Here is a 23,298-nt window from a genome sequence, read left to right as displayed (position 1 = left end):
CAATCAAAATTTCCAAATAGCTCCACTCATAAATTAAAGTAAAATGTTAAGCTCTGAGTTGAGAAGTGAGAAAAAACCATTATGGGACAATGTTCTCTTCTCACAAAAGAATTTCTACTGCTGACTCCCTTTGGGTCAGTCGGGACAGCAAGTCACTGTCCTTGTCAGGCAGTTACTGCCTTCTCCTTACTTAGGATGACTGTGAAAACAGAACTTTGTGCTATGATAATGCTTTGCAGGCAAAGAGGGTTTATAATGAGGGCTGACCCTAATTAGAAAATTGATTTCAAGTCCTAAGTGTACACACACTTTCCCTTCAATGATTGTAACTGTCCTTCAAAGAATCAGCAGCTTTTTCTAAGCCTTTATTTTTTAGAAGACTCATTTTAAAAAAGACAAAAAAGAAATAGAAGCCAGGATAAATCTAATTAGAGATCAATCTGCAAGTCCTATTTTCTGTCAGGCTTCAGCTGGCGTCAGTTCAGTTCTCAGGATCTTTAGATTTTTTTTTTTTAAATGGTCGCTTGAAGTCCAACTTGAGGAGCGCATACTGCTCTGAAGCAGGATATGTGTAACAGGAGAAATGGGTAGAGGATAAGGTGCATGGCTAGGTTGTTTGGATGGAAACAAGAAGATGGTAAAAAGAAATGACAGGGACAGATAAAGAAAAAAATGCTACATTAAATAAGTGTAAATGATACTTTTTAGTCATGAAAAGGCTTTTGAGTATTTACTTGAGTTCATTCATTAACAGATTTTAATTAAAAACAAACACAGAGTAAGTATGGAAAATGAGTTTTAAAACCCTGACCAAGGACACTAAACAACCACAGACAACCATACTCCTCTTCTGAAGTTGCTGCAGCCTTCTCAGGTCGGTCGACTGGCATCTTAGGCACACGTCCTTCTGGCAGATTAGTAAGGCAGTTAAAGGAGCCTGAGCCGGGTTAGCAGCATTGCTCAGTTGGTAGGGTGCTTGCCTGGCATGCATGAAGCTGAGTTGGATCCCTAGAAGGGCATAAATTGGACATGGTGATACACCACTATAATCCCAGCACTTGAGAGGGAGTTCAAGGTCATCCTTAGCTACACAGTGAGTCCCAGGCAGTCTGGGCTCCATGAGACCCAGTCTCAGAAAGAAAGTAGCTCTAGAACATCAAACAGAATTATGCAGGCTTTTTATTGGCCAGTAGGAGAGATGTGGTGAAGAGTGGCTACTTTGAAAGAAAGGATTTATGATTATTTTAACTAGATCATGGGTATTCTGTAAAAGCATGCTGTTTGTACTGAGGTTTGGATAAGCACATAATTTCCTTGTAAATCAACTGCAAACCATAGGACAGCTGCCTGAGACTGTACCAGGAGAAGGTTGAGCTCTTACCGAAGGAAGGAGTTCTGATCGACTAGTGTGGTCTGCCCCCACAGGATGCCACAATTGGCCCTGTCCTGACTGGGACTGAGTCTGGAGGCCTGCCATAGGGACAGGAAAGAACATATGGCATGGAGGCCCAAGAATGATCATAATTCATAATGAATCACTACTTTTCTGTGTTCTGAGTCATACTGGCATGAAGACAGAGGGTAACAAAAAAATGGAGACATTAGCCTTGAAAATATTCTTTCACATTGTATCAGACTAAAACCAACAGTTTTTTTCCAAACCAATGTTTGGATAAAGAAATCAGTGATTTTTCCAGTCACAGGTTATATGAATACATAAGAAATAAAAATACTATGGTTATACTACAGAATGTTACCATCATCCAAATCCCATTTGAATATGAGAAAATCATGGTAACAATGACGCATATGTCACTGGAGCAGGTGCTTCAGAATTCCAGATGTAATAGTCAGAAGAAATTAATTTCCGGTCTACAAAAGGAAAAAGAAAAGAAATTAATGATAAAAATGTTTAATTTTAGCAAAAATCCAGTAAGAGAACAAAGCTATCCGTTTTGAATTTGTGGAGTACAGTCATGTCATGGTAATAACTTTGAAATATTAATATTTATTTTACTCTATTGAAGCTTTATTGCTACTTATATCTCATTAAAATGAGCTCATAAATATTTGGGTAAACCATACTGGAACTTATATAAATCTCTTATTTATACCAAATGTTGATTTCCCCTACATCTCAAGTTGACTTTCTAATAAACCATTATTTTCTTCTTGGTTTTCCTTTTATGATCTCTACAAAGTCCCAAATTCTAGTCAAGGTATTCATTACTTCAATCAAAGAGATGGAGACACAAATCATGTCATGGAGACACCTGACTCTTCCACAATACTCTCAGGAGGCTGCTTTCCTGGTTTCTTAAGGTTTGGCTTTAATTTAAGCATTGGGTTTTAACAGCTTTGACACTCTGGACAAATGGTAACCTTCTTGAACCAAAGCTGCATAAGCTATTCAATTGATAAAATGATGCTACTTGAAAACATACACATTTTTATTACTATATGTATCACTGACTATACAATTCAACTTTTTCTACCTTTCTTCATTGTATTCAAAATGAACACAATGCATAGTAATTAATATTGGGAGGCAGCACAGCACACGGTTGAAAGGACAGGCTCTAGTGGCCAGCTGCCCATGTTGAATCTCAGGCATGTCATTGGCTAGCTACATGATCCTCACCTTGTCTCAGTTCCATCAGTGCCCCCACCCATAAAACAGGGATACCAACACAGAAGATGCTGAGAAGCTTAATGAGTTAATGTGCATAAAACACACAGAAATTATATCTGGCACACAGTTGGTGAAAAATGCTGCTATTAAAATGAATATTTTCACTAAACTATTTGCAGAATCAAGTTGTGTACTCAGTATGAGGCAAATTAAAGTGTAAAGGCATAAAAGGATAGGTACAATGATTCATTTGAAATGGACTCTTTCATTCAATATTCTTTATATAAAAGACAAGCAGAAGCTGTGCATGGTAGCATGCATCTATAATCCCAGGACATGGGAGTCTGAGGCAAGAAGACAGTGGATTGGAGGCCATTCTGGGCTATACAGTTGAGACCTTATCTCAAAAAATGAGTAAATAAATAATTATGTATGTTACTGATGTATTAAAAAACAGGTATATTATAGAAACTTTCTATTCTTTATTATGCTTTCTAAAATATGCTTATTTAGATAATATTAATAAAATACTTAAACATATTTTAGTTATTATCTAAAAAGGTAACATTTCTCACAGATTAAAAATACTCATCTGTATTTAGACACAGTGATGATGGTTTAACATTACACTTTCATAAAAGAACATATACACCATGAACATGCCTTCATCAAGTCATCTAAAAACAGCAGGACTGCGAGAGGACAAAACACAGGGACAACACAGAGGTCAAAATACTGGCTTATCTGAGATTGCCTAGATTCTGTAGTTCAGAGTTTCCCAGTTCTTCTGAAGCATTCAGGTACAGTCTGGTCCTATCCTTCCAATTCTTAGGGACCTTAATCCCTAATTCTAGGAATATAAGTCTGAGGCGAGGTGTAGCTCAGTGATCGGACACTTGCCAGGCATACATGAGGCCTTGAGTTGTAGCTGCTCAAACTCTGCCTAAGCCAACCAACACATGTACCTGAAGATGAGAACTTTTATAAACTGGATTATTCCAATCTAGATACATAATCTGACATTTTTCTTACCCCCTACTTTTACCTAGCTACTTACTTCATTCTGTCTACTTTTCTATGCCACCTGTATGTATTTGATTTGAATGAAATAATTTTAAGTTTTTTTTCACATCCTGATATATTCATCTAAAACATATGTGGCAGGAAATCATCTTTCTATTGCTTGCTATTGGCAGGACAGAGAAGATGCTAAATAATGTTTACTGGCTACGGCATTTACTAAAAATAATTTAAATTTTAAAATAATAAGCAATTTATTACTTGTTAAATCTTATGTTAAGCTAAGTGCTCAATAAATATAATCTATTCATATAAATCATAAGGTATATAATTTGTCATTTCTACTTTATGAAAAAATGCTTTGCCAGTGTGTGGCCTGTCTACCACATGTGGCTCGTCCTTGTGATTGTACACTTTACTCATGTCCGAGTATAAATTGTCTGATGCTCTGAATAAAGTTGGCTATTGCCTGAGGCTTTAGTCCACCTCGTTTTTAGGCTCCCTCCTATGTCCCACTGCCTTTAGAGCACTAAACAGTCCCCTATTTCTTCTCCTTTATAAATGAGGACACTAAAACTTTAAGACGTTCACTAGCCTTTTCAAAGTTACATTCATTGGAAAGAGAGAAGAGTTTAATATAACCAGAGCAAAGCAAATCTTTATATACTGTATACTAAAGTCCACACCAAACTGTATTTGAACAGAGATCAGAAGGCAACATAAAGTTCACAAAGGGTTAGTTATGTGAGAGTAGACCGAGTCACAGACATTTTTATAAAATGGGATTATTTTCCAATCTCCAAGTTTCATTACATTTAATTTTGCCTTAGGTAGTGACAACACAATACCATTTTAATTCTGTTTAGTTTGAACCTGTACAACTTACATGCACTTATTTTTGGTTTTCCTGATGCAAAAACTTGAACTGAATGCTGATCTGCATAACATCCAGTGAGTGTATAATCTGAGATCCTAAAATGAAGCTAGGGAAATGACAGAAAGAGTCAATGGAGGAGATTATTGGCTAAGAATCTTCATCACATTTTCCCCTTCACAATTTTTAGAGCATCACCTGATAGTTCACAAAGTTTAGACCCAATACTTAAGTACCGTTGTGAAAACACACAATGAGTATGTACACACCCCTTTGTACTAGTTCCATTTCTTTGGGAGTTCTTAACTCGTACAACTGCTGCACTACTGTGAAGCCTGGGCACACAGTGAAGTAGTTAGTACTCAGGATGCAGCGGCAGAGTGTGCATCTGAACTCAGACCTGCTTTTTCTGCTGTACTATCTGACAGATCAGTCTTTTCTCCTAGCAGGCTATCTGTGATAAATTCAGATGACATTCTTTATTTAATTAATTACTTTTTCTGGGTATAGGTGTTTTGCCTGCATGCATGTCTGTATCTGGTGAAGGCCAGAAGAGGGCACTGGATCCCCTGAAACTGGAGTTACAGAAGCCGGTGAGCTACCACATGGGTGCTGGGAATTGAATCTGAGTCCTCTGGAAGAGCAGCAGCAGCAAGTGCTCCTAATCCCTGGGCCATCTCTCCAGCCCCAATCATACTCTTTTATATGTAGGAATGTATATGCTTTTTAATAAAGCAATAAATGCAATCATGACAGGAAGAAGTGTCAGTTTATCTCATGCTTGGGGAAACTGCCTGCTCTACTTAATTTTTTTGATAACCAAAATCTAACTTTTACAGAACTGTTATCCCTTCCTTCATCTGGAAAACCTTTCTAAAATGTAACTTCCAGCTCTTGAATTCCATCAGTGATGTAGGGTTACCACTGTGAACGCCAGGACTGCACTGTGCTGTAATGATGAGGCACTAGTATCTTTCTAGTCTCCGTTTGCTGTGGTTCTAATCTGTGCTGGTGAACACCTCATTTAGCAAGATCCCGCTCTTTCAACACCCCTCCCTACACTAAACCAAGGACCTTACACATTCCTGGCAAGCCCTCCATCTCTGGGTCACATCCCAAGCTGTATACTTTTTTCTCCTCTCTTCTCTGCAAATTTCTCCCATTCTGTCTTTGTGCATGTGTGTATAATAACTCTGAGATTGTAACAATCTCTTTCTTACAGCAATTCACAGAGTTTGCATCAGTATTATAATCTGCAGTACTGGAAGTTATGTAGACAAGTCCATTTCCATATTTATTATATGCTTTGGATCAGACTAGAACTGATTAAGTGAAAGAAATAAGTAGAAAATTCTAAAAACTACCCTAGGTGAGCACACAATGTAGTAACATTCCATATTTTTTTCTGAAAAAAAAAATCAGGAATTTAAATGATAAGCTTTCAAACAAGATAGTAGGCAAAGTCAAAGCTCACCTAGAAAAAATGAATTCTTAGCAGTGAACTCCAATCTCACTACTATTGCTTTCATAGATATTTATCTTTCATCTTTGACTTCTCTAATAACATTCTCTTTTCCTATAAACTCTGTGGTTATTCCTTCAATTTTCTTTATTGATTCTTCTGAATCTTTCCTTATTTTCTTTTGTTTATATATATATATATATATTTTTTTTTTTCGAGACAGGTTTTTCTCTGTGTAGCTTTGGTGCCTGTCCTAGATCTTGCTCTGTAAACTAGGTTAGTCTCGAACTCACAGCGATCCGCCTGACTCTGACTCTCGAGTGCTGGGATTAAAGGTGTATGCCACTACCGCCTGGCTGTTTATATGATCTTATTCATTTCCTTGCATCAAGTTTTTCTTTTCAATAGGTCCTCCTAAATCCTTATATATAGTGGATCTCCCAGGTGAATCAAATTTTAGGGCTTTATCTATCCGTTGGACACTCATATTAAGAAATGATGCTATTACCAGGTACACACACACACACACACACACACACACACACACACACACACACACTCAGCAAATATTTAAGTACTAGGTGCTGGACTAGATGTTGAATATGAAACAAAAAAGGATAAGTCCATGCAGTCTCTGCCATCATGCACTTGCTTGAATCCACTGCAGATTAACACTCGTGAACCATTTTGAAAAGCTAAAACAGCTACAAAAGGAATAGGAGATGCATGCCCTCTATATTCCAGCCTAAATAACTTGTCCTTCCTATGTAGAACTTACATTCCAAGCACCAGCTTCTGAAACTGTTTACCTCTTTTTACTCTCCAAGTCACTTTAATACATATTATGTTTATGCAAGCATGTACATTATGTGTGCTGAGTTGTGTGTAAGCACAGGCACATACATGCCATGTGTGGATGTAGAGGCCAGAGGTCAACGTTTGAGAGCTGGTTCTTTCCACCCTGAGTTCCAGGGATTGATCTGAGGCTAATGCTTTGACCCACGGGGCCATCTTGCTGGCCCTTAGCCCATTTTTCAGATGAAGACATTAACTTTCATGCTTATCTTGTCCTCAGAATTTGCTTTGGCCAGAAGGACTCATGTTTTCTCTGAGACACCAAAAGCAGTTAGTTGTAATTTTTTTTTTTTTTAAACTCTTTGGGAGCCTGCCATCCAGCTCCCAAATAAAAACATGGAGACTTATTCTTACTTATGAATGCCCAACCTTGGCTTGTTTCTAGCCAGCTTTTCTAACTTAAATAATCCTGTTTCTCTTTAACTATGTTTTGCCTCTGGGATTTTACCTTTATTTATTCTATATATCTTTCTTTCCTTCTTACTCTGTGGTTGACCATGTGGCTGGCCCCTGGCGTCCTCCTCTACTTCTCCTTTTCTTGTTCCTCCTTCTTTCCTCCCTAGATTTCTCCTATTTATTCTCTCTGCCTGCCAGCCCTGCCTATCCTTTCTCCTGTCTTGCTATTGGCTGTTCAGCTCTTTATTAGACCAATCAGGTGTTTTAGTCAGGCAAAGTAACACAGCTTCACAGAGTTAAACAAATGCAACACAAAAGAATGCAACACATCTTTGCATCATTAAGCAAATGTTCCACAATATAAACAAATATAACACACCTTAAAATAATATTCCACAACAGTTAGTACTGATCCAGTCACTAATCCACACTACTGAAAACACTCTAGAGATCAAGGGCTGCATCTTATTTTTGAACACAAATCTAATTTGATAACTAAGAGTTGGGTAGTTTAAATTGGAGTGTTTAGGTTATTCTTAACTATTTCCCTTACAATTTGAGTACTTACTGAAACAGAAAAATGACTACTACTGGCCATGTGTGGTGATTCATGCTTGTAAGCCAAGCATCTAGGAAAGGCTGAGGCAGGAGGCTCATAGCTTGAAGTCAGCTAGTATTACATAGGGATATGGAGACCAGTTTGGGCTAAGGCACAGATCCTGTCTTAAAAAAAAATAAAAGAAACACAGAGCACCCCCCAACAAATGTTTTTAAAAAGGAACTTAGCTACACAAAAAGCACAGAATTTTTTTTAGTTGTTAGAAAATACTAAAACTCAAATATATATGCAGTTTAAAATTAAGTTAAGGGGTTCTAATGCAATGTTTCATATATTTACCTTTACATATGCTGTATTTCCAATGCAAATATGATCAAATGGCTGCTTGTTATGGCCCTTGACTCCAAAAGTTAGAGTTCCAGAAAGACTAATTTCCATTGATTTGGGGAACTTCTGCCCTAAAATGCAAATGTACAAATCAATTATTCTAAAACAGAAGATTTCACAGCAAATGAGGAAAAAAAAAAATCAATAAACAAAATCTTGCTCACCAATAATCCAGACCAATAAGCTTTTTTCTCGAAATACCTCAAGTTGGCCAAAACTAACTTTGTATTCCAAATGGGTAATTGGACCTCTTTAAAAAAAAAAAAAAAAAGGAAAAAGAAGAAAATAGAAAAAAAATCTCAGATATAAGTTTTAAAGCAATGAGCCAAATCTTGTTTGTTTTCTATAAAAGCAGATCTATATTCCTACTGCAGAAGAGAATGAATAATGAATACAGATTTTAGAAAACAGCAGACATCACATAAACATTTATAGTAGCTATATATATTACATTAGAATTATAAAATCATATTATAAAAACAATTATAAATCATATGTAAAACAATTATAAAATCATAGATTATATCACATGCATTGGAACAGCATTAAAAAGGTACACTTTGTAAAAAGCTTCACTGCAGAATACATTTTCAGAGTAGAATTGATCTATGCTCTAGTTGACTAATTCACCAGACTGCTGATGGCTAAGACTACATATAAATATATGTAGACTTCCGAGAAACAGTAGTGATAAAGCCAATGGTCCTTGAGGAAGTTACAGGCTTAAGCTTGAATTTATTTGCAAGCTTAAGTGGAAAAAAATGTGGCACCATTTAAAGTTAAATAGATTCTTTTCGTAACCACATTTTAGTTCAGAATCAGTATTCATTTGAATATAAAATTATTTAGATTTTAAAAATATGGTAAATAAAGAAGACACTTTATTGTGGGGCAGTAGGAACAAGGAGAGAGGACAGCAACCATGATGTCATACTATTCACCCTACCTGTTGTAAAAAGGTATATGAGCTTCACAGATTTCAAAATTATTTTTTACACTTTCATGAAGTTTTAAATTAACTGTTATTTTTAGTTGTACATCTTCTTCTTTCACGTGATAAGAACCCAATATTGGTGGGACAGGGACCTGAAACCAGACACATCTCTTAATATAATTCTCATGTTGATGAGTCTAAGATATAAATGCTGACAGGGAAAAAAAGAGCTATACTTTATAATTATTATATACAGGTATGGATTTAATAGCTGGAGGGCTATTCTCCATTGCTTTCACAACAGCAGTGGTGCATCTACATTCATCCTGAGGGCATTCTTCTACCTCTCTGAACAGAGACGAAAGGTACCTTACAGTCCACACCTGTTCCTACTCTTGCTCTTCTGTGTTCTCACACCTGCAGCCCAGGTCCTCCTTTACGTATCCTGCTAACTGTCCCGCCCACAGTTCCAAATGCTCCTTTCCTATCCCGTGACTGTACTGCTGCTCCTTCCCTATCCCGTGACTGTACTGCTGCTCCTTTCCTGCCCTAGCTCAGCAATAGCTTAACTGGCAATTAACGGCTGACTGAAGAGGAAATTTTACACTGATGTGAGCTGATCATCTTATTGGTGCACACAGGGAGGTTCTCACATGCAGGTCCTAGAGCTGTAAGAGCACTGGAAACCGAGAAACCCAAAGACAGGGAGTACTGGGGAGGAGATGTGAGACAATGGAGGCTGTCAGTGTAGAATGATTTTTAACTGGTTCTAAGTCTCAGGTGGCCTACATATATTTCTTCTCTTGAATAATAAGCATTCAACAGGAATTCTGATCAAAATAAGTTACTTCTAGTCAGTCTGGCTTGAACAGGATTTTCTAATCTAACTGGTTGATAATTAGGACAAGAGACAAACGACATGTTATAGTAGAAAACACGTCAGGCTCTGGGAATTTGGAAGACTTGGGTTCATACCCAGGCTGTGCCACTTATTGGCCAGAAGACTTTGTACGAGTCATTTAACTTCCTAAGACTTTCACCATCTATTAAGTGGAGATAATAACATCAACCTTAAGATTTGTTGAAATTCCTAGAAAAAGACACACCAAGTGCCTAGGACAGTGTCCAACACACAACACTCACGCCGTGAGCACAGATACCTACGGCTAATATGACATGCTTATTTAGCTAAGATTTCCTGGGGTTCGAGTTACTCCTGTTTGTATGTAAAGCCATGAGTACCTGAGAAGTATAGTGGCATAAGTTGAATGACTCTAAAGGTGGAGTGAATGGGAATTTATAAGGTCCACTAAACGCAGAATCATCCATTGTATCAATGCTACTGGAAGTCAGAATGGCAGAATCAAGAGAAGTCACACAAGGATGAACGATAATATCTTGAAGTGGAGAGCCATTGGTGGGGAGGTTCAAGCTGATGGTAACATTTGGCATGATTCCTTCCAAATCACACTGTAACGAAAGCAGAAACGAGTTATTACCAGGCGCTTACATCAGTGCAGCTTGCCTGAGGCTTTTCTGAATTCAAACCACTTCTGCAATTTACCTTTTCTCTCCAGGCATTATTCTTTTGGTTCTGTTTTCTGATTAACAATTTGATACAGTTAGGCTTCACAGACCCCCTGGCATACCTTTAAGGCCCTATAAAAGCTAGTTCAAATCCACTGGTTTCTCTGTGGCACCTTTGCAACCAGGCCCTCACAATGTTACAGCTGTTATCTGACTTGCTTTCCTCTATTGGTTTTCAACCTGTGGGTAAAACCCCCCTTGGGGATTGAACAACTGTTTTACAGGGGTTGCATATCAGATATCCTGCATATCAGATATTTACATTACATTCATTACAGCAGCAAAATTACAGTGATGAAGTAGCAATAAAAATAACTTTACGGTTGGGTGGTCACCACCACCACAACTGTATGAAAAGGCCATGGCACCAGTCACACTGATGAATGGTAATTCAACTTTTGTTACATTGAATCCAGATTCAGACATTTCAACGTTTCTTCTTTCATTTCATATACTTTTAAACCTTTCATTGTTTGGCTCCCATCTACCTCTAATCTTCTACCCCTTGATTTATGTTGCAAATATATAGAAATTCTGCATTTTGTTTTCTGAATAAACCATACTGTCTTGACTTCCATGTGCACCTTAACACCTGCTAGTCCTTGCAGGTGTGTTTTCTCCCGATATAGCATTTCACTTCCTCTGGTGTGATCACTGTCTGGGTAAAGACATCTGCAGCGAAGCTTGACAGTCTTGAGTTTAATCCCCAGGACCTACCTGATAGGAAAGAACCAATTCCCCCAGGTTGTCCTCTGACCTTCACATGGCGCTGTGGCATGTGCACCCACACTCATAACCCACACACACAAAACTAAAGGTTTAAAAGAAAGCCCTGCACTGTTCATGCCTAGCTCATTTTGTGATTGTGTAAGCCTAACACTGCACAGTCTGACTAAGGGTCTACTTTTGCATGGAGACACAGGGTCTTCTTCCCTATATGACTGGGTTAGTTTGCCAATGGTAGGGTAACCATGAGGGATTTCATTGGGAGGAAGATAAGACAGCTCCACAGGTCTGTCCATGAACTCTTATGTCATGGCTAGCAGGGCCAGATGGTGTACTTTCACAGCCCTCTCCGTAAATTCTTGCTTTGAGGTTCAACAGACTGAAACAGCAGTTTGCAGACTTCGCTGTGAACTCCTCTACCAATTCTGGTCTCCAGAATAAAGTCTTAAGGGTTTTGTTTCTGTAATCAAAAGAAAAGATTTATTCCCCAGCTCCTCTGGTACTTGAGAAGTCTTAATGTCTTTACTTCGTAAATCTACACCAACAAACCTTACCTGTGTGTGTGTAAATGTGGGCATAGGGAGAGGGGTGTACTCAAGGTCTTCCTCTGTACCTTCATTCTAACTTGACATTTACTTCTTATTTTATTTTTAAGTATGTTCATGTGTGTGATTCTGTGTGTGGGTATGTGTAATGAGTACAGTGTCTGTGGAAGCCAGAACCAGAAGACAATGGATGCCCTGGAGCTGGAGTTACAAGCAGTTAGTTGTGAGCTACTTGGTGTGGGTGCTGAGAACCAAACATAGGGTTTCTGCATGAGCCATTTCTCATTTGCTGAGCCATCTTTCCAGCTTTTACTTGGTAAAGTACTGGATCCCATTAACCAAATGAACCACAGGAGTTCAGTGGCGTTGTTTGATTAGACACAGAAGGCGTTTAATGGTAGGACTTAGCAGGCAAATGCTTAGGTCTAGAAGCTATACACAGTCTGCACCACACAGTGACTGCTTGTCATCATGCAATTTGTGCTTCTATTTTTCCCTCCTGCAACCTCAAGTTCTTTCAAAGCAAGAGCTGTTCTGTGCTTCTTCATATATCCATTGCTAGTCACAGGAGATCCTAAAAACGTTTCCATTTTATACCCCTTTTCTAATTTTGAACCTTATCTCTTCCTCAATATTAATGTAAAATCTTTCACTTTGGAAGGTTTTAAGAGTCTGTTTAGTTTTATGGTTTGCGTGTTTGCCTGAGTGTACATATGTGCATCACATGTAAGCAGGAACCCACAGAGGTGAGAACAGGTGTCAGATCACCAGGAACTGGAATTAGAGAGTTGTGAGCTGCCATGTAGGTGCTAGGAACCAAATGCATGTCCTCTGCAAGAGCAGTAAGTGCTCTTAACCACTAGGCCATCTATCTCACTTTGTAATGTTTGATCTACTATCTAACACACATGAATTCATTAGTGTATCTGCTTCAGATTTAAGTACTTCAACAGTAGGCAGGCATTCTGAACTGTGCTGGGGTACAATCAGTAGCTTAGAAGTGTCTTTTTGTCCTTCTCTGTGACAATTACAAGAATATCAATCAAATTAATTTGAAAGTTAATATGACAACTCTTCTTAATAGAGAATTTAAAAACATGTACTATATTGAATTTGTATATTAGTAAGAATAGAAAGTTTTGTTTTTGTTATTTATTGAAATAATAAACACACAGATATTTAATAGTATTAAAATTTAAAACATCCTTTATGTGTAAAACATCCTAGCAATGTATCATTCACAATAGGATCAAAGGCACTGCACCATTATGGAAACTTTCAATAAGTTACCCACTATCTAGTCACTGAAAATACCGTAAATACAGGATGTGGATTGCCAATCTAGAAGGAATCTCTATATTCTTTTTTAAAACAGTTTGGCATATACAAATCTGGATCTCAGAACTAGGAAATATAGAAGCAGAAGGCACATAAAAGGTTATCTTCCTTTAAAATGATAAAAAATTTACAAAATTATGTGACTTTGTAAGGACACAGGACATTTAGAGGTAAAGGACAACCTCAAAGAAACATTTAATATCAGGTTGAGGTGTACTCCACCATTCCGCCTCACTTTAAAACAGTTTTTAGAAAATGACATTGATTTATTTTAGTGTATATGAGCACGTCTGTGTGTATATATACGTGTATAAACATGTACGCTACAGCACACATGTGGAATGGCACTCAGATGGTTTGCCTTGGAGATGCGTGCCGTTACTGGTTGAGCCAGCCCCTCCTCCTGTAATTAACAGAGATTTCCACTGTGGTCATTTGAACCAGCATTAAGGCATCAACTCACACTTCATACAAACAAGAAAGTGGGGCCAACTTATCAATGAACAGAGAAATGTACACATCATGTTAATCACAATATATATATAATACCCAGGATGAAAACATGAGAAAAAGAATTGACTACTTTAAGAGTGATGGATGTCACAGTCCAGGATTGTCAAGCATCTTAAAATAGAGGTCCTAATAGGATGAATAATTTGAATGCAATTTTGAGCATAACAGAAATTTTTAGCATAGTCAAAACTTTTAGGTTACTTTAATTAGAAAAGAGTCAATTTCCCTGTCTAATTCTGTTCTTAAAATTTACTATATTCATAGAATTTATATATAGTATATAAACATTAAATTTACAAAGTATATTAAATAAAGGACTAAAAAAGGTATTTGAGAATACTATTAATACATACATGAAGTGTTTAATTGGAGGCTTTTGATCATTATTCATCCTGACATTAATCATTGTTATCTCTATTGATGTTTCCACTGTTTTCCCCATTTTCTAACTTTAAGACAGATAAATCGACTATTGAGTTTTTTTAAATAAAACAAGACCTCTTGTTATTTGATGTCAACTTCATCTATTAGAGAAATGGAAGTGAGATGCTGTTAAAGTATATTCAAAAGTTCTCCCAACTACTCTTTTCCAGTGGTGGACCTGATTCCATATCTCTTCAGTGTGACCAGGCTTAGTGACTGTCTTTGCATGTAAGAAACAGAATGTAGTAGAAATGATGCCATGTGGCTTTTCAGAATAAGTAGTAAAAATAATAGCTTTGAGTCTTTCTCTTTCACATACACACAAACATACACTATTTGATCTGAAAGAAGCCAGTCACCAAGTTGTAAGGATACTTAAGCAGCCATGTGGAGTGGAACAGAGGCCTCTTTCCATCAGCCAGTCCTGACTTGCCAGTCATGTTGCAGGCAGATATTCGAGCCCTACTCAGGTCTTCAGATATAATAGCTCCAACCAACATCTTGACTATAGGCTCATGAGATTCTATACTGGAGGTTCCCAGCTAAGCTGCTTCTAAATTCTGACCCACAGAAACCATGAAGATAATGTCTATTTTAGAGCAACGGGATAATCCATTATATAATAGTCATTAAGTAAACAATTTGTAAAAGATACAGAAAGATAACATAAAATTTCATGCCTGCTGCTAAGGATAACAAGCATATCATTAAAAAAATGTAAAATACAACTGTAGATTTTACTGTTCTTCAGTGTTAAATGCTATGACAAAACAAACCCTGGAGAAAACCTCACCTTGCAAGCGACTGTTCCAACAACTTGCCACGTGTCTGCTATATCTCGTTTACCATACTGCATGCATTTTACTTTTTCACTGATAGAAATAGAAATCTGTGGTTTTCCTTTGTATGTTCCAACTCTCCATGCTGGCTGTTTTTGTGGCTGAGTCACAGATGAGCAATTAATACTAGCCAATGAATTCTGCAAGTTAGCATCCAATAAAGTACCCAATGGACAAGCCTGCAGAAGCAAGTCAGGCAACTGACTCAATTTTGTGTTTAGGTCAGTGTCATTTTTCTGACTTGAGTAAAGAAAATCCTGTATCCCAAAAAGCAGTTCCAAGCCTTGTGAAATTCCACTAATACTAATTAAAGATGGGCGAGGGGACAGAGCTTGTTCAACTAGTGGAACACTTGCATATATCATATCATTCCTCAGAAAAGCAATGACTGGCCAGAGTTCTTCACCTCCTACTAAAAGTCCGTAGATAGATGATTTATTGATGTATGAACAGCTATCACGCCTTTCCACGAAGTCTTTATCATCATCCAATAATCTAAGTTGAAAGAGTAATGCCTTAAGAAAGGGACCATCTTCAGGTACAGGAACATAACTCAGTCCATTCAAGATTTTGGCTCTCTTTTCAACAGTAGGATATCGTCTGTATTAGGGAAACAGAAACATTACAAATGATTCTTCTAAGTAAAATCAATGAGAGAATTAAAAAGCTTTAAAACAGAAGGCAAACAGTCATAACTATAAAGCAACAAATAAATAATTTCACTACCAAGAGAAAAAACCCTAAACCATTAAAACCTGCTCACTTATGTCTGGAACAAATGCTTCATATTTAGTTTGTTATCTCAAATGATAAAATGTACCACATACTACTAAAAATGACTGACTCAATTTAATTAGGTTTTTAAATATGTAGAGTACATGTTTCTAATTTAAAATTTTTGTTTTTCAGCCACTCAGATTTCCTCTTGGTAGATGTCGTGGTTAATCTGACTGTCAGCTTGGTGGGATTTAGTGTTATGGAATATTTGAAATACAGATAGACACACAGGAAGGAGTAGGGAGGGGCTTAGAGCTTCAGGGTCTTTTGGGTTTCAGAGTGGAGAGATGTTTCTCTTGCTGGGTTCTCCAGTCAAAAAGGAAGGTCAGCTGGTTGCTTCTTGGCTTTTCTGATCTAGCAGGTTTTCACCCCAACATCTGACTCCTGAGGCTTTACTGGTAACTAGAACAATAGAGACTTAGTGAAATCCTACACTTGGAGGCTACTGCGGGGCTAGAAATCCTGCTATGCCGCCATCTGAGTGGCAGGATGCTGACTGCACATGGCAGGATGCAGACAGTAGTTAAATATTAGATTCAGGCACAGCCACTAAGCCAACGGAAAAACACTTTAGTCTGCATGGAAATAGATCTCCGGGTATGTCTGTGGGACGTTCTAGATTAGGCTGGTGTTGGAAGTCCCACTCTAAACACAAGTGACCTCATTCCATGGGGTCCTGAACTGACTGAAATAGAGAAAGAGAGTTAGTGGGGAAGTAGCATTCACTGCTCTCTGCTTCCTGACTACAGATGCAATGTGACCTGCTGCCTCCAGCTCCTGGACCATGACTTCTCCAACCTGACGGACTACACCCTTAAACTTTGAGCCAAAATAAATCCTTTTTTCTCTTAGGTATCTATAGTAAGTTCTTTTTTTTTAAATTCCACCTTAGATTAATTACAAAGAAGTAGTTATATTTAATGCTATAAACTTTTAGATTCACTTATTGAGATGGTACTAATTTACATAATGAATAACAGATGTCCTGAATGTTCTTACCAACCCTTGTAAAAATATGAAAGATAATTTTAGTAATAATGGCTTATCTCTATGGCCCTAGAAGATATTTAGAGATAATAAAAAGAGGGAAATCAAATTAATCCTTTACAGTTTATGTGCTCTGGGTAGAATGTAAATTTACTAATCTATCTGCCCCCATCACAAAATAGAAGATGCTTAGACACTTATGGTCATTTATAAGAATCCATTAACCACATCTACACCTCCCTCCAGGGATAAGGACTGAGTTACTAGCTCCTAAACACAATTTTTGACTTTCAACAAATATATATTTTTATTATTATTTTTCTTTCTACTTTTAGTTCCAGAATAAAGCTATCTATTAACTACTCATTTTTTGAGCAAATAAGCAAACTCTCTGTGATGGTTCTTCTTGGTTGTTAACTTGACTATATCTGGCATTAATTAAAAACCTATGTGTCTGGGTACACCTGTAAGGGTTTTTTTTCTTCTTAATTAAATCATCTAAAGTGGAAAGATCCACTTCTAACCTAGATCTTTGACGTGGGAAGATCCACCTTTAATCTGGGCCACATCTTTGGCTGGCAGTCTATATAAAGGTCATGGAAAGAAGGAAGCTTGCTCTCTTTGCCTGCTTCCTTTCAATCTTGCTGAGAAGTCCATTCCTTCACTGGCATTCAAGCCTACTTCTTGTGGATTCTAGTGTATATGGAAGACCAGCTGAGGCATCCAACCTTATGGACTGAACAACTACGGGACTCCTGGACTTTCTATTGGTAAACAGCCATTGTTGGACTAGCTGGACCACAGGCTGATACCTACTTCAATAAACATATGTGGACACACACACACACACACACACACACACACACGCACGCATGCACGCACATACACACATGTTCACTCTATCTGTTCTGTTCCTCTAGAGAACCCTGACTAATATACTTTCCTAAGCCCATTTTCTTATTTATAAAATAAATGATAGGTCAAGGGGTATATGTCAGAGGAAGAGAATATATTTCACATGCATGGAACACTAGGTTCAATCTCCAGCACCAAAACCAAACAAACAAAACCTAGGAAATGGATAGGAACTACTAATACTTTTAGTGGACCTTTACTTAGATTCTTATATATTTTTTTCTGATTGAAAAGGGGAAAAAAATCAACTAGTATACCATTAGTGACTTGCCATACTCTCATAGTTGACAATAAAGAAAACAAACTAATCTGGGACCTTAAACAATGTCTCAATATGTTTAAAATTTTGTAGGATGACTTAATCTGTCATTTCAAACTAATCTAGGTTTTGTTTCATGTAGTGGGATATTTTGATTGCACTCTGACACTCCTGAGATTGCCCAATAAGGTTATACCTTGAATCAGGGGGTGGAGCCAGTGACTAGCTGACCAGAATTGGCCATAGAGAAGCCAGCAACTTGGATAGAGAAGATGCACATGAAGGAAAGGGCAGGGACTAGAGTTTGAGCTCATCTTCGTTCTGGGACAAGACATGTCTCTTGCAGTATCTCCGGCCTAAAAGTAAGGTCAGCTAGTTGCTACTTGGCATCTCTGAGCTAGCAGGTTTTCACCCCAGTCTTTGACTCCCAAGTGTTATTGATAAATAGAATGGCAGAGACTTAAATTAAACCTACATATCACAGCTATGGCAAGCCAGAGCCGCAGGACCACAAGCCTGGCCAGGCCATGGTACAGCGGATTATAATTAAAATATCAGTAGATTCATGTGCAGCCGTTAAATGGACAGAAAAACATCAGTTTCAAGACAGCTATGGGTGTGATACCAATCAGAGGTGCACTTAAGCTGATACTATAAATCAAGATTGTTGTATTAAGAACATCTGCCCTCTTGTATCATAAATGATTGCCACTACTCTTTGGCATATATGTAGAGAATATGCAGTGGTGTGGGTATTTCCTCTGGGTTGAGGTAGAGTAGCTATGATGACCCAGGAACCTCTTAAGGCCCCCTCTGCCCCAAACACCATCTACTGCCACACAACAGGCAAACAACTGACTGGTGTTCTTGTGAGTCATCCATGCTCCCTTAAGTAACCCCAACAAACACACTTGTTTGCCAAGCTCATTTGAATAGATTCCTTTGGTCTGTTATTGTCCTTTAAATACAGGGTTATTACACATTTCTTTACATCTTCCCAGGAAAGGTTAAGGAATATATGTTAATTCATATCTATTAGCCTTAACATCGGCTCCAAGTGGTCAGAAATCTGAAAATGGAAAACTAGCAATTTATTCAATAGTACAGAATTAAAGTGACACATAGATGAATCCTGTGACCACTCCCCCAAATTTGCTACCTCCACAGAGATGTAGTGAAACTCACCTAAACATATCTGAATGTATCTTTTATATAATACGCACAACTGGGAAAGCATTCTGAAAACTGATATGACCTTTTAAAATATTTATTTTTGTCATTTAAAATATATATATATATATATATATATATATATATATATATATATGGAGGGTGGTTATGTGCATTTGAGTGCATATGGCTTTGGAGTCCAGAAGAGGATGATGGATCCATTTGGATAGAGTTAGTGGTGGCTGGTGAGCTGCCCCACATGGGTTCTGGGAAGTAAACTCTGGTCCTCTGGAAGAGCAGTGCATGTTCATAAACATCAAGCATCTCTTCAGCCTTGCATGACTTCTTCAAAGGACTTACTTTTTCAATTAACAAAAGTCTTACTTCAATTACAATGCTAAGATACAAGTGTATACACATAAAATCAGAACATTGGCACAAAAAGGACAAAGTAATAGAACAGGTTAGACCAATGTTTATATGAAGGACTATAGCAAACATCAATATTGAGTCAAGGAAGAAGAGATATAGGGCTTACATGATGATGTTAGGAAAACTGTCAAATAGTATAAAGAAAAAGTGTAATTCCCACTTAACACCATATCCAAAGCTGTACAAGTGGACTAAAGGCTTAAATGTAACAGATAAAACTATACAGAATGGATAAAATAGTATCTCTGGAAATTTAAACATAATTCACAGAAAAGGAAACTCAAGAGACTACTAACAAATATTGTTACAGAAAAATATACAAATAGAAACTAGACTTCCTTTGTTGGTAAAAATTCGAGTAAGAGTCGGTTAAGTACAGAAATTCATTAATTCCTAATGAATGTGTTAGCATTCAGGGAAGCTGCTTGTCAATATTTTGTCAAAATCTGTATAGACATGTCCTAATGCCCTGTTTGAGGATGTCTACTATAGCACTGGTCTGAATGGGAGAGGCAGCTTGAATCTATCACTAAGGGATGTGAATGAAGGAATCCATATATTCCTACAGATCAAATATCTAGATCTGCAGTGCCAATTATGGTAGATGCTAGGTACATGTGCTATTTAAACACAAGCAAAACTAACAGCTGAGGTCAGTCATGGTGGTTGCATGTCTTTAATCTCAGCACTCAGGAAGCAGAGGCAGGAGGATACCTATGAGTTTCTGGCTAGCCTGATCTACATAGTGAGTTCTAGGTCAGCCAGTGCTACAGTGAGACTCTGTCTCAAAACAACAACAAAAAACCTAATAACTGAGTTCCTCAGTCACACCACCCACACGTGCTTACTGGTTTCTAACATTAACATAGACTTAGAATCCATCCTCTTTCTATCATGCAGGAAGTTCTAGTGTATGGTGCTGCTTTCCAAGAACACAAAGCTACTCAGTCAGACAGAGGCTTCTCAGAAATACTGCCAAGAACAGAAAACAAGTCAAAGAATGACAAATGGGATCACACAAAATGAAAATGTTTCTGCAAAACAAAACTACAAGCAAAATGGACAGAGCGCCTACAGATTGGGGGAAAACACTTAGACATCTATACTTTATAAAGGGGTTAATGTCTAGGATAAAAAACTGCAAAAACTAACCACACACACACACACACACACACACACACACACACACACTCACACTTCCAATCAATAAATGGTGAAATGAACTGAATAATCAGTTCTGAAAAGAAGAAACAAAAATAGCTAAAACATATATTTAGAAGAATGCACGATTGTCTGCCATATTTTAAGTTACTATATAGCCCTCTCCATAGAATTATTTTGGTAAGATATGGCGAAGTCTTAAAATGGGACCGGATCACTTATGTCACCTAGGAAAAAAAGTGATTGTAATTTAATTTTTCATAGTTCCTTCTACATTTTGTTCAACCACCAAAAACTGCAAATGATAATGATTTCTAACGATCCCGTATACTGATAAGACGAAAACAACAGTCTATCGCTCAACAAGGAGATTTTGTAAGCATGAATTAAAATGTTCTGAAATAATTTTCTGAAAGTTGAAAAATCTGAAACATGTTTAGTACTCAGTATTTTTTCCTTCATCATTTCTGTACCAATCTTACACAGATGAAATTAATTTTAAGATACAATAATACTGTCGGGTATGGTGGCCCACACCTTTAATTCCAGCACTCAAGATGCAGAGACAGACAGATCTTTGTAAATTCGAGGCCAGTCTGGTCTACAGAGCGAGTTCCAGGATAGCTAGGGGTATTTTTGCCTCACAACAACAACAACGACGAAAGATACAATAATAGTAATATTAGAACGCATGCAGCAACATGGGTCAAGCAACTCATTTCTTACAACAGGGTGAGATAAGGTTAGCATACAAAGCTTAACTTGCCCAGTGGCACTCAGCTAGCTGTTCCTGGCAGATCTGGGATTCAATGCACCACAAAAACTGCTACATAATCCAACCTGGGCCCCATCATGCCTGAGGACCCAGACTTGCAATTACCTGGAGAATCTGACGGTGCCACCGAGTGGAGTTCCCGGTTCGTGACGTAGGAGCCACAGCGCCCGCTGGGCCATGGTGAGCGCCCCCAAGTATCAGACCATCACCGAAACTAGGGTCGTCATCCAGCCAGAGCAGACGGCCCTGCGCCGCAAGAGCTCACGGGAGATGCTCGCTCTTCCCGGCGAGGCGACTCAAGTCTCCCGGTCCCTCCAGGAGGTCAAGACACCCCGCAGACAGATCCTAAGAACCGGCACCCAGAATCTGGGAAGACCGCAGGGCTCTACCTTCCACTTCCGGGATGGCGGCCCGCGAGGCTCAAGGCGCGCCGCTCGCTCCCAGCCCAGCGTCTCCGCGGCCCGCCCGCCGCTCGCTCCTCTCGCCCGCCCCGCCGAGTCCGCCGGGCGCGCGCAGCTCCACTTCCGGCGTGCGAGGCGGTGACAATGGGAGCGGCGCGGGCGGCGCCGGGAGGCAGCTGACAGGCGTCTGCGGCTCCGCTTCATGGCCGCTCTCCCGCGCAGCCTGCGCTGTGTGAGGAGCCGGGCAGCCCGCGGCGGTCTGCAGCCGGGGCCGGAGGCCGTCCGGCCGAGCTGGGACGTGGGAGCCGCGCCGCTGAGGCGCAGCATGTGAAGCGGAGACGGCCTCGAGCGCGGGGCGAGCCTCTCAGCCGGCCGGCATGGCCACGACGGCCGAGCTCTTCGAGGTGGGTCCCGGGGCTCGGCGGGCGGCGGCGGGGGAGGGGCAGGGACGGAGCGGGGGCGGGCAGGACGCTGCGCCCCCTTCACCCCCGGCTCGGGTGGCGGGGGGTCCCGACGTGCTGGCGACCCGACGAGGAGTGGGCTGGGCTGACTCGGGAGCCCCGGTTGGGCGAGCCCGGTCTTGCCTGCCGCGCGGATCGTGGCGATCGGTGCTGCTGGAGCCACCTGGATGCTGGGGCGCTTGGAGGCTTCTCGCTGTGGACGTTCCGACCGGCTGGAAGTGGCCCCGGGGCCCCTGCCGGCTTGCCTTCCCGTCCAGAAGACGGAGAGGATTGTTTTAGGACAATGAAGGCCTACTGAGCCTTCGCAGCTTAGGGAAGCGGCACATCTTAGGGCGTTTCGTGGCCGTGGAACCACCCAGCTGCGAGGTGGAGAATCCTTCGGCTGCGAGAGGCTGTGGGCGTTCAGGTGTCGTTCTGGAGTGTTTCGGTATTTGAACTTGAAAATTGGGTTTGGTGGCGCTCGCTGTAAGAAGCTGTGTGGTGTTTGAGATAATGGAATGGGGTTACAAGACAATGAGACAGTATTTTCTTATGTGGAAAAAAAAAAAAATAGAAGTAGAGATACGAAGAAAAACGAAGGATACAGCATCTGCCCCGTTGGGGCGTGATTACTTCCTATCAACAGAAGTGAAAGTTGTAAAGAACACTGCGGTTCACAGTTAAGAATGTCACCGCGGGGGAAAATTGTATCCTCTTGGTTTGCGCTTCAGAGTGGATTGTGGCTTGAATTTTAAATGCCATAGTTTCCATAACGAATTGAACTTTTTTCACGTTCTTAAATTGTAAGTTATAATGAAAATGATTTGAATGAAGGGTTATAATTACATTTGAGAAAAATTTGTTGCTTTTTCTCAGACATAAGTGTCTGGG

At 39.3% G+C, this 23,298-nt stretch overlaps 2 protein-coding genes across 4 annotated transcripts in view; one reads left to right on the top strand and one right to left on the bottom strand.

Moving 5' to 3' along the window:
• Positions 1 to 1,091: 1,091 nt before the first annotated feature.
• Positions 1,092 to 22,028, bottom strand: Ap5m1 (adaptor related protein complex 5 subunit mu 1). Of its 3 annotated transcripts, none has more exons than XM_036199451.1 (8): positions 21,672 to 22,028; positions 15,045 to 15,690; positions 10,362 to 10,589; positions 9,132 to 9,271; positions 8,350 to 8,435; positions 8,144 to 8,256; positions 4,539 to 4,635; positions 1,092 to 1,872 (listed from the first exon to the last, which is right to left on the bottom strand). In XM_036199451.1, the coding sequence occupies exons 1-8, from the start codon at positions 21,743 to 21,745 to the stop codon at positions 1,790 to 1,792; spliced, it is 1,467 nt and encodes a 488-aa protein (XP_036055344.1). In that variant the 5' UTR covers positions 21,746 to 22,028; the 3' UTR covers positions 1,092 to 1,789. The 3 variants fall into 3 exon arrangements, with proteins under 3 accessions (XP_036055344.1, XP_036055343.1, XP_036055345.1); XM_036199450.1 differs by having other exon boundaries at positions 8,138 to 8,256; positions 21,672 to 22,027; XM_036199452.1 differs by lacking the exon at positions 4,539 to 4,635 and having other exon boundaries at positions 1,794 to 1,872; positions 8,138 to 8,256.
• Exoc5 (exocyst complex component 5) overlaps positions 21,829 to 23,298 on the top strand; it is a 54,488-nt gene continuing 53,018 nt past the window's right edge. The window contains exon 1 of the mRNA XM_036199448.1: positions 21,829 to 22,371. Coding sequence (XP_036055341.1) covers positions 22,345 to 22,371 — 27 coding nt within the window. The 5' untranslated portion in view covers positions 21,829 to 22,344. The remainder of the gene's footprint in view (positions 22,372 to 23,298) is intronic.

This window comes from Onychomys torridus, chromosome 9, assembly GCF_903995425.1.
Source record: "Onychomys torridus chromosome 9, mOncTor1.1, whole genome shotgun sequence".
Taxonomy (NCBI): Eukaryota; Metazoa; Chordata; class Mammalia; order Rodentia; family Cricetidae; genus Onychomys; species Onychomys torridus.
The sequence above is the reverse complement of the archived record's forward strand: the minus strand, read 5'-3'. Positions and strand labels throughout refer to the sequence as shown.